Raw genomic sequence first — 12,330 nt, 5'->3', positions numbered from 1 at the left:
CACAACCCTGTGACCTCTTGGTGCATGGGACAAGGCTCAACCAATTGAGCCACACTGGCCGGGCAAGAGTCTTGTATTTTTAAATAAAATAGCAATAAAAGAGCTTGATGGAGAAAAGAGAAAATACCAGTTATGAAAAAAAAAATCAGCATTAGTATTTAAGATACTAATAAGTATCTTAAATTTTTTCTTTATGAATTGAATGTATCATAGATAACTGTTTTACTGAAAACCTGATTCTATCTCAAGCACTTTACATGTTCTCACTGTAATCCTCCCTGTTTCTTAATGAGGTGGATGTGATCCCCATTTTGCAGATTTGGAAACAGACTCAAGGCTGACTTGTTCAAAGTCACTGAGCTACTAGATGGTGGAGCCAGTATTCAAACCCAGGTCGCTATGACCTTAGAGCCCATGCTCTCTCCACTATTCTGCACTTTCATAAGACTTGGAAAAAGAAGCTTCAAGCAAGTATCTTATTTGACCACCACTTCCCTTTCTCCCCTTTTTATTATAGATTTCTAGGGAAGAATAGTCATTTTTGAGCAAAGTTAATTTTTAACTGGAAAAGTCCAACCAATTCACATCAAATTTGAGATCATTTATGCAAGTGAAGTTGCAGTAATTTAGGCTTGTTGATTTAGGTTTCCTTGTTCTAGGGTAAGTGTAGAGTTAAGAGTCTAGAGCTATAAACCCCAAATACACTATTGCTTGACTGCTTTTACCCTCTGGAAATTTTTAGGAAAATGAACTCTCGATTCACGAGGTTTACCTGTGAGATTTTTTTTAAGCCAAAATATGATTTATGATAAAAAGCATCATGCCCTGCTTTTTCCTCTCCTTCCAAATCAAACTGATGATACAGACTGAAATTGTCCCAAATAATAAGCAATTGCTCAGTTGCTTGTAGTTTGTAGTTTTTGGAATTATTTACCTAGTCATATGTAGTCTTATCCTTTCTAGAATAAGTTGTCTTTTGCTTTTGTGTTTCAAATGTTATAGCAGTTGTTAATATTACATTTTCATTAAAACGAAGTATAAAACAATCCAATTTCTTTAGCATGTTGGCAGGCTCTGTAACTTCAGAAAAAGCTGACTTACAGAAATTATTTTGAAATGAAGAAAGAGACATAAGTTTTGAACTGTAGATCTGATTTCCAATACATTTTAATCCAATTCATTGAATAGATATAAAACTGTATAGAAACATTTTTGTTTAATATAGTAATTATCCTACTGTTCTGTATTTAAATGTGACTTTGTTAGGACTTTTATGTTAGAGAGAGTAAGTTAACTGGACATTAAGTATTTCCACTTTGAAGTATGTGTTGTGAAATTTGCTGATCATGAACCGTATAAATGTAAGGATTGGAAAATAATGTGTCCTTGTATGCATTCATAATTTATTTATAATCTTGAAAATTGAATGCTTGCAGAGTTGAGTTAACAGGTTAAAGTTATGTTTTCTGTAATACATATGTGTAGGCACTACCGTTGACACAGGAATTTCTGCTTCTTGGCAATAATCTTGTATTAATTTTATTTCAGGGGAAGAAAAAAGAATATTTCATTTTCCATTTATTGATATCACTGCTTGAAAGGGAAATTTTAACTTCTTATTTTTTGGGTTTATTAGCTAGTTTGAGAGATCTCTATTACCTGCATATAATGAATGTCTGAGATAACTTGATCCATATCCTGTGATACATATAAACTCAAAGAATTAATGTTTTAGCAAAGTGATAAGATTTTGTTTTTAGTGATTAGATGTTTTTAAGTGATTAATATAAAAAGTTGTCAGGTCTTAATTGCAATATAGCAAGAGGCAAAATAAAATTATACCCAGACATTTTCTGTAACACTTCTTCAATTCTTGCCATTAGGAAATTGGGAATAATAGTAAGATTAATGAAAGATTATTAAACTATTTTTCCCTTGCTAATTATTGAGGTTTTAGCCATAACATTAACTTTTATAGTTTTTCCTGTAGCTCTCAAACCCCTGAACTTGAGTATGTTTAATTGACATACTGATTCATTGGTCCCAACCTTGTAGATTTTGACTTAATAAATATGGTGTGGAGATCAGAAACTTCCATTTAACTGTCAATTTGGGGATTTTGAGAAACAGCCAAAACACATAGATCTCTTTTTGAGGATTAGTTTTCTCATTTTAGAGATGAATATTGTTTATTTGACATATGACAGTTTTTTTTAAAAGGAGCTGAGAGTACACCCTAAAATCATCAAAGGTATCTTCTGAAAAACGTGACAAACATATTCATAAATATGTATTAAACTATGTATTAGTGATTGTATTCCGTTAAGGGGAGAGGCAGAGGCTTGATAGAGTATTGCTATTTCATATCAGTATATACAGCATATACCCATGCCTCTCTTTTGTAGACTATATGTAAGCAATAATTATTTCTTTTGGGGGCTCTCCAGCAATATTCTTCCTTTCAAGACAAATGTTAAATAATTTTGTTAAGAGGTCATGTTTTTCGGCATCAGATTTCCTTCTCTCTGCATGGCATGCATCATTCATCGGTTTTCTTTGGAAAAATTTTAAGGTAAATTTTACATGAGTCGGTGGGAAGAACCCTGAAAGTCCGGCCAGCTCTGCGTGGTCCATGGAAGCTTGTGGACTGACGGGTGTGTTTCCTGACTCTGTGTTCGCCCTTTTCTAAGTAAACACTGGTGGCTTATTTTTTATGGTGTATGTTTATGAAGGAGTGTTTTCTTTTTGGAAGACAATAAATAGAATACACTTAACTTTTTTCTATTTCTGCTCTTTTAAAATTAGGAATCAAGTACTGGAAATGTTTGATCATGCTTATGGTAACTACATGGTAAGTAGAAAGTTTATCTTTATATAACATTCATGTGAACTGATTATTATGTGAGCACAGTCATGAGAATTTTGAAACCTGAATTAATAACACATTTTTTAAACAAACAAGTTTTTTAAAATTAGTACAAACATAAGCTAACAGTATTTCTGGTAGTGGTTCTTATGAAAATCAGTTTATTGAATAGGTAAGAATAAGTTGAATTAGATTATGAAACTGTATTTATGCTATCAACAAGGTTTATTGAGTGCTTTCTGTAGTCAGATATTGTGGATGTAAACATGAATAAAATGTTATCTCTAGCCTTGAAAATTATTTTCTTAAGTAAAACAACAACAACAACACTCTTTCTTTTTTAAGTATGTTTTTATTGCTTTTTAGAGAGAGAGAGTAAGGGGGAGAGAGATATGAGAGAGCAACATTGCTTGGCTGCCTCCTGCATGCCCCCTACTGGGGATCGAGCCCACAGCATGGGCATCTGCCCTGACTTGGAATCAAACCGGCAACCTTTTGGTGCATGGGACAGGGCTCAACCAACCTGAGCCACATGGGCTGGGCAAAAACTATTTTCAGTAATACTTATCTTGAAGTCTCTGTCCAAATTATGTCCTCATGGTAGGATTTGATGTGAATATATTTTGCTTTCTGATATGGTGATCCATACTCTTAAAATGTCTTAGTGCTCACTTGAGATGAAATAGCAGTTTCAGTTTTTCAGGATGAAAAAGTTCTGGAGATCTTTTGCCCAACAGTTAACATACTTAAACCTGTTAAACTTACACTTAAAAATGGTGCATTTTATGTTACATGTGTTTTTTTGTGTGTAGGTTTTTTTGGTTTTTTTTTTACCACAATTAATAATCTAATTTCCTTTTAGATTATTTTACCATTATTAATAATCTAATTTCCTTTTAGGCTCCTGGGGGAGCCTTTTGGGAGGTGGTAGGTGGGGAGGAGGGCCTGTTTCCCACAGTGGGGCTGTGGGGGTGCTATAGCTGCCCCCATCTCTCCCTACTGTTTGTCCTTCAATAAAATGATCTTAAACTGCAAACCAATTTTTTTTTAAATTTTAGAGTTCAAAAGAAAATTTTATGTGTAATTTTGTAGAGTTCAGTCAAGTTATTCTGAGAATTACTACTTATGACCTTGTTTTTACACTTTAAAATGTCAGCAGATTTTCTTTTATGATTAAGGCCTGTAAAAATGTAGTTGGGAAAAGATTGACAGAGAACTAACTAGTTCAGTCTGCTTTTAAATATTTTTCATGTGATTCTAGGAATCCATTTTTCATTATATATTACTCCAGTACCTTCATATATTAACATCTAGGTGCATATAGTTTTTCATTTTTTATTTTTTAAACATGTTCTATATTTGATGATCCTTGTTCCCTTTCATATTGTACATTTTTTAAAAAGTACATATTGGGTTATTAATAAATGTTTGTAGAATATGGTGGTGATGAAGTTTTGGGTATTTTTAACCATGTTGAAAACACAGATTTAAATTCATTTCTTAAGATCTCATCCATTTCCTTAGTATTTCTTTCAAAATTATCCAAAAAAAGGGTTTCTGTTATGAGTTGCACATGTAGGGCAACTTGATTGCTCTATGTGCGGAATCAACATAAAGAGAGTTTGGAAGCATAATTTTTTGGTATCTGGGCAGCTGGTGATCGTTGGTGCTGGAGCCTGTGTATGTGTGTATGTGTGTGTGTGGGGGGTTGCCATTTATCCCTGGTTAACTCAGCTTGGGCGAAGCATAATTTAACAAATCTAGGCTAATGGTTTTGAGGTGGCCAAGTGGATCCATGCTAAACCCTTATACCTTAGCCATCTCATAAATGCATACTTTTGGATCCAAAGTTAAATAAAATGGCATATAGCTGCATCCGTTCAATACGTATTACTATGAAGGGTATCCTCTCTTTGTAAAGCACGGTATCTTTAATATCTTGTCACTTATTAGGTAAATAGCAGAAAGTTTTATCAGTATACTTTTCCTATTATAGAATGCACTTAATAAATAGGTTTGTGACAGAGCAGGTATGGAGGGTGGCCCTCAGAGGACTTCCTATTCCAGTTCCTATTTATTGGACCCTATTGTTACTTTCTATTACAACTACCCACCTACAAGGAGAGGAATTTCAGCTCCAAAGACTGGGAACTACTGGAATTAACATTCCCCTCCATTTTTCTGGTAGAGGCACACCCATCTGCAGTCTGTGCAATATTTATTTTAAAATGTTCAACTCTTTACAACATGAGTGATTCTTGCAATGTACCTGCTCAATTTATGTGAGTTTTGCAACCCAAGATTTAGTGTAGAATTTACACTTCCCCTTTTCAGGTTCTCAACTAACATGAAACAGTTCTAAAATATTAAAGAGAGCAGGTGCTCTGTATTTGTTATTTGAAGACAGTTGAAATTTTTTTCTAGTTCTTACACTCAGAAGCACTATCAGCTTGCTGTAGAGTAAAAGTGTATGAGTTTTGGAGTTAGGTGGGTTAGAGTTCAAATTTCATCTCAGCTTTTCTATAGCTTGGACCCTCAGATCATTTAACCCCTCTGAAGCAGTATCTTCCTATGCAAAATGGAGATGATTGCAAAGGGTGTAAGATTATAGAGTATAAGATTTTTGAAAACAGACCATTTTCTTTAATTTTTAATAAATTCATCTTTTATATGTCCTGTGTCTAGCATGATGCCTGGTATGTAAATGCTTATTGTTTTTGTTGTTGGGGTTTTTTTTGAAACTGAATTGAATTCTTGTGAAGGTGCAATTAAATAGTGCTTAATTTTTTACTTTTGGTTATTGTGATATATCTTTGCCTTTTAAATTCAAAGAAATCATTTGATAAACTTCATTAAAAATACAAATTTATGGTGTATTTTGAGATATATAAGTCTTTATATTTAATTTACTTTGTAGTAGTCAGTTGCCTACTGTGCTAAAATGTAAAAATGCCTGGCACATGGTGGGCTTTTAATAAATGTTGAAAGCTTTGCATTTTTTACTAGTTCTTTTTAATATCACTCTCCAATCCAGTCTGCAATTAGAGCAGTTCCTTTTTGCCTCTTTGGTTCCCAGGAAAACAGTGGTATTTTCCAAAGACAGGCAATAGAATATGATTAAGAGCTAGAACTCTAGAAAGGGAGCAGGACACTCAGAAGTGACCGCCACCTACCAGCTGGGTTATAATGCTGAGGCTGTTTCCTCATCTCCCTGAAATGGTTTGCTTGCCTCACGCTGTGTGGTGAGGGTTAAACAAGTTAATACAAGTGCTTAGAACGAGTGTCCAGCAAACAGGAAGCACTGTATGAGTTTACTGCCGCTGCTAGTATCACTACCGCTGTCATCATTCATTCTCTGCCTGAGATTGAAATTGCCCTCCGAAAATTCTGCTAGGCTTTAACTCACAACTCATTCCTCAGGTTGTACATTGAACTTCCTCCTGGTCTAGGCATGTACCTTTTGAGGGTATTTTTTCCTTTCCTTTTCTGTTAACACTGTTTTCAGTAACCTTGCTCTCTGCCAGCTTTAGTAGTACATCTCTGCTGTCCCTTGGTGTTACATCCAGGAATTTTCTGATTTTATCAATTATAGGCATAAATATTAACATTATAACAGCTATGTTTGACAAATCTCTAGCCCTAGTCAAACTGCAGTTTATCCACAGTGAATTGTACAGATGGCTTTCTCTTTTCCCTAAATAACATGAAATTTGATTGTTTTGGCACTTCATGTGTGCCCTTATTTAACCCCAGACTACAACCACTTTAGGGCTTCTATTAGCATGTTTTTAATATTTGTGCCGAGGTCAGTTTGCAGATTAATTTAGATGACAAAATGACATGTATTTAGGCCACCAAATGCAAAACTGTTTTGGACCTGAGCTCTGATCTGATCCTTGTCTTCCAGTGTTTTTCCTGACTTACTGTCTGCTGGAGACAACTCAGTTAAACTGTTATAAGCAAAAACTACTTTGGTGGCACTCTAAACATGGCAAATACATTCTAAAAGTGTTGGTTGGTGAGCACACTTTAGTAGGATCATACCTAATAATCACTTCTGTGCTTCAGTTTGTGAGAGCATAGTTCAAAGAAAAGATCAGTCTTTTTTATCATTCAAGCCAAAAGAACTGTTTTAAAATGTAACTTCTTTATGGATTTCTAGTTTTTGTGAGTTTTCTTAGAATTACTTTTTTCCCCTAATTTTTACAAAAACATTTTTTATTGTAGTAAAATATACATAACAGAATGTACCATTTTAACCATTTTTAAGTGTACAGTTTTGTGGCATTAAGTATATTTGCATTATTTAGCCATCACCATCTATCTTCAGAAGTTTTTCATATTCCCCACTTGAGAATCTGTACCTAATGTTTCTTTTTGATAGTTTGCTTATCAAAAGGAGTAATTCTGTAAATAAGGTAGGCTAGAAGTGGTGCTAACGATGTGGAGGAGGCAAGATAAAGATTCATGCCTTTTTGTGTAGATGATTGTGGGACTACTTTTTGTCAACCATCGTTCCTCGGCCTCTACTTCTAGAACATCATGAAACTGCCCAAATGCCATTAAGAAATTCTGTAGCATCCTCTCAGAAAATTTTATTATCTCACTCTGATACTCTATGTAGGATTTTAACTCTTTAGACCCAGATCTTTCTGTTTAATTAGGTAAATAATGTACAGGTAAAATTTTTCCAATTTTAATGCTTGGTTTTGAGTTTTGACAATTCTATATAGGTGTTTAACCTCACAATTATGATAAAGAACCTTTCCCTTCAGCCCCAAAAGCTTTCTCATCCTCCTTCGCAGTCAGTTCCTTTTCCCCACCTGACCTCTGGGAACCACTGTGATCTGCTTTTTGTCACTATAGTTCTCCCTTTTTTTAAGATTTCATATAATTGCCATCATACTGTATGTAGTCTTGATTCAGGTTTTTTTGTTTAGCATGGTGTTCTTGAGATTTATCCATGTTGTTGGGTTTATCATCACTTCTATTTATTGCTCAGTAGTATTTAGTTGATTTGGTAGAATACAATTTGTTTATACATTCAGCAGTTGATAAATATTTGGCTTGTTTCTGGTCTTTGGCTATTATTTAAAAATGACTGCTATGAACCTATGAGTGCAAATTTTTGTGTCCACATACATTTTCATATATTTCCCACCTAGGAATGGGCTTGCTGGGTCATATGGGAAGGGTAAGTTTAACTTTATATGAAATTGCCAAACTTTTCTAAGGTGGCTGTTAACAGTTTGCATTTCCTACCAGCAGTGTATGAGTTTCAGTTATTCCATATCCCCTCCAACACTTGGTATTTTCAGTCTTTTCATTTTAGCCATTTTATTGTGATTTTAATTTGATTTTTCCTGATGACTAATGATGTTGAAAATCTTTCCATGTGCTTCATATATTTTTTGCTTGAAGCATCTGTTCACATCTCTTGCCCATTTTAAAATCAGGTCATTTGTCCCATTATTATTGAGTCCTAACAGTTATAGATTCTGGATAATTGCCCTTTATCACATATACAGGAGTGGGCAAAAGTAGGTTTACAGTTGTATGCGAGAGTTCATTCTTGTATTATTATCTATTTATTAAGTATTGTATTATTTATTATTATTATTATTATTAACCTACTTTTGCCCACCCTGTGTGTTTTACAGGTATTTTCTCCCAGTCTGTGCTTTGCCTTTTAATTTTCTTAACAGTGTCTTTTGAAGGAAGTGCAAATGTTTTAAATTGTGACCAAGTCCAATTTACCCTTTTTTCTTCTATGACTCATGTCTTTTATATCCTACCTAAATAATATTTGCCTAGCCCAGGGACACAAAGATTTTCTTGTTTTCTTCTAGGTGTTTGTAACTTTAGCTTGTTTATTTAGATCTATCATCCATTTTATTTATTTTACTTTATATTTTTAAAAAAAAATATCTTTATTGATTTCAGAGAGAGGAAAGGAAAGGGAGAGAGAGAAACATCAGTGATGAGAGAGTTGTCATTGATTGGCTGCCTCCTGCATGCCCCCTACTGGGGATTGAGCCCACAACCCAGGTATGTGACCTGACTGGGAATTGAACTGTGATCTCCTGGATCCTAGGTCGATGCTCAACAGCTGGGCCACACCCAGCCAGGCTAGCATCCATTTTAAGTTAATGTTTGTATATGGTGTGAGGTAAAGATTGATTTATTTGTACACCAGCTTCACAATGTCTTAAGTGTGATACTAAGTCTTTCAGCATTGTTCTTTTTCAAATTTGTTTTGAATATTATAGATTCTTTGCATTTCCATGTAAATTTTAGAATCATATTGTCAAGTTTCACAAAAAAAAAAGCCTACTGATCCGTTGACTGAGATTATGTTGACTCAGTAGTAGATCAATTTCGGGAGATTAATTTATCAATTTTTAGTCTTCCAATCCAACATGGTGTCTCTGTCCATTTATTTAGATCTTATTTAATGTCAGCAATGTTTTGTAGCTTTCATTACATAAGTTTTGCACATCTTTTGTTACATTCATTTATAAATATTTTATATTTTTGATGTTATAAGTTGTAGTTTTTCAAATTTTAATTTCCAATCGTCCATTGATATTATATAGAAATACCCAAACCTTTTTGTCTATCAACCTAATGTCCTGCAAACTTGCTAAACTCATTTCTAGTACCTTTTTGGGGTAGATTCCTTAGGATTTTCCACATGGTCAGTCATTGTCATCTACAAACAAAGAGACTTTTCCTTCTTCATTTTCAATCTATATGCCTTTTATTTTCTTATTGCAGTGGCTAGGACTTTTAGTATTATGTTGAAAAGACGTTGTGAGATCCCTGCCTTGCTCCTGATCTTAGGAAAAAACAGTTGCCTTTCACTGTTAAGTAGGGTGTTAGCTGTTGGTTTTCATAGATGCCTTAGATTGAGTTCCTTTCTATTTCTAGTTTGCTGAGATTTTGCCTCATTACAATGTATTGAATTTTGTCAAGTGTTTTTTCTACATCTATTGATATACTCTTCCTAAAAATCTGTTAATAGCAGGACTTTATTTCATTATAACATTATTATTTATTATCATTTATTTCATACATTTCATGAGGTCAATTTATCATTGATCAAATCCAAATAAGTCCTAAACACCCGAGAAATGGTTTGCTGAGCGAATATAAATAGTGAACAAAAAGGAATAGGGAAATTTGACCTGGAATGAAAAGAATACTGATAAATTATGCAAGTTCAGTCATTAATTAGCGTATGCTATCAGTATGTGATAGATGGTTTATTAAATATTTAGTTTTTATTTTAGGAAGGAATATCTTCCTCAAGGAGGGAGATCTTTAAGGATCCTGAATAAAACTTTTAAAAATGTACATAACTTTATTAGAAATTAAATAGATTTGATATTTTCAATAACTCACTTTTATAAATAATGCTTTTGTTGTATCATTGTTTTTGGTAGAATAAAGTCTCTTCCTTTTGCGTAGTTCTTGGGATTGGTTTTATGAAAAGTCAGTTTTTGATGCTGCTTTGACTTGAGTGTTTTCAGAGTTTTATCACTTCAAAGCTCTAGTAAATTTAGACTCTAATGTGGAGAGTCTAATATGTTTTGTTTTATTTTGTTTTCTCTCTTGCTTTTAGTTAGACACACATTCTGTTTAATTCATATTGAACTCTTTTAACACCTGAGTTTTGTTTCTGAGTGATAATTAAATGTTTGTCATGGCTCTGAGTCATAGCTCTGAATTACGTATCCCTAGTTCTGGCAGTACGTTGTGGAGTGAAAGTATTAATGTACCTCAGGTAGCCAGGATGTTTGAAGCATAATACGGATGTTTATTTGCCACGTATGCATTATTCTGGATTTATGCAAACCAACTGTAGTTCCCTTTGTGGTTAACCCAAAGAAAAGGCTTTAGTTTTGTTTTTATCCTTAATCTTGAAGCAGGAGGACATGAAGTATTTTTACACCTGGTTCAAAACTCCCTTATTTGATTATTCTGGTTTGCATTGCTATTAATATTTTTCTTATCTGGCTAAGCTTAGGGTTTTAGTTTCATATTTAATTTCAGACATCAGTGTTTGTCCTTGTGTGTGTGTGTGTGTGTTACAAAACCCTAAAAATAGTAGTATGAAGTTTTTCTAATTAGTGGCTTAAGTAACTCTTGATATGAAAGGAACTTTTTAAAATCAAATTAACATTTGAATGATATCTTTTGAAATATATCAGCAAGTTTTAAAAATACTACTTTTCTGGAGTTACTTCTAAGTGTTTTTATATGTGTTGTTAATAAATACAAAACTATAAAGCAATAAAAATAGTGTGCATTCTGGGAAATTACAATTCCATTGGAATTAACACTGAAGAAGTAGTTAGGAACTTGACATGTAAAAGACACACGTTAAAATAATCAGGAATTTATATGAAAAATATATAATATTAAAATTGCAAAATATTGAATTCAGAATTTAGTAGCTGAACGTGGAGTCTAATTACATCAAAACATTTGTTGTCTGGACTCTTTCTCTTGGGAAATGAATCATTATAGAGCACTGATCTTTTAAAAATACCTAAAGGGTTGTAGTCTTCAATGAGTTTTGTATTCTTTAGCCTACTTTAATTATTTGGGGTAGGGGGTGGGGGTCTTTCCCTTTCTGTTGACCATGTATTTAGTGTTCCTGGCCTCTGTTTTATTTTTCTGCTGCTAATGTGCTGTGAGTTTAGAAGTATTTCACTGAGTTTAATGAGAGGCAGTAGGATAGAGTTGGACATGGAATGGGGAATATTTTTGCTGAACTTCAAAAATTAAGAATCCTCTGGGAATACACAAGTATAGGAGGAACAAGAAAGAGTGTAAATTGATATCTTCAGTTTCATAGTAGCTATCAAAAATTAAATATCCACACCTTTGACCCATTAGGTCTGCTTCTAGGGATTTAGTCCATAGCAATACAAGCATATGCACAAAAGATATATGCATATAGATGTTTATTGAAGCATTGTTGATGTAGTGAGTAATTGAGTTCAACCTATATGTCTGTCAATAGAAGAATAAATCATTTTAGCACATCTGTACTTTGGATTACTGTGAGGAGAGGGTACTGTGAAGTGTGGAGGCTCTGGAGTCAGGTGTCAGGTTTGAATTCTGGATGTATCATTTGCCGATTGCATAACATAGGCTTACTTAACTCCTCTGGGCCTCAGTTTTCTCATTTATAGAATGGAGATATTCGAATCTATTTCAGAGGGTTGTGTGATAATTAAATAAACTAAAGTGTACAGAACAGCACTTAGAACACAAGTACTCCATAACATTAGCCTGTGTTAAAGTATGACTTTGCAGCTAATAAAAGGAATAAAAGACGTCTATAAAATTTTAGTGTGGAAAAACCCCATCACGATTTAAGTAAACAAATTTTAGTGTAGTGTGTTCATATCATGTAAGCATCTATTTGTAAATAAATTTTAAAATGATATATG

General features: G+C 33.6%; 1 protein-coding gene and 1 non-coding gene across 5 annotated transcripts in view; both read left to right on the top strand.

The window, feature by feature from the left end:
* Window positions 1–12,330, top strand: part of EDEM3 (ER degradation enhancing alpha-mannosidase like protein 3) — a 51,475-nt gene that overhangs the window by 1,743 nt on the left and 37,402 nt on the right. For all 4 annotated transcript variants that reach the window (XM_016224650.2, XM_016224648.2, XM_016224651.2 and 1 more), the window contains exon 2: window positions 2,806–2,851. In XM_016224650.2, the coding sequence (XP_016080136.1) occupies window positions 2,806–2,851 (46 nt within the window). The remainder of the gene's footprint in view (window positions 1–2,805; window positions 2,852–12,330) is intronic.
* Window positions 4,413–4,546, top strand: LOC148090917 (U11 spliceosomal RNA). The gene has a single exon (XR_015716144.1). It is a non-coding gene; the product is annotated as a U11 spliceosomal RNA (small nuclear RNA).

The sequence above is a fragment of the Miniopterus natalensis genome, chromosome 19 (assembly GCF_054644295.1).
Source record: "Miniopterus natalensis isolate mMinNat1 chromosome 19, mMinNat1.hap1, whole genome shotgun sequence".
Lineage (NCBI taxonomy): Eukaryota > Metazoa > Chordata > Mammalia > Chiroptera > Miniopteridae > Miniopterus > Miniopterus natalensis.
Note: the sequence above shows the minus strand (reverse complement) of the source record. Positions and strands in the feature narration are given on the sequence as shown.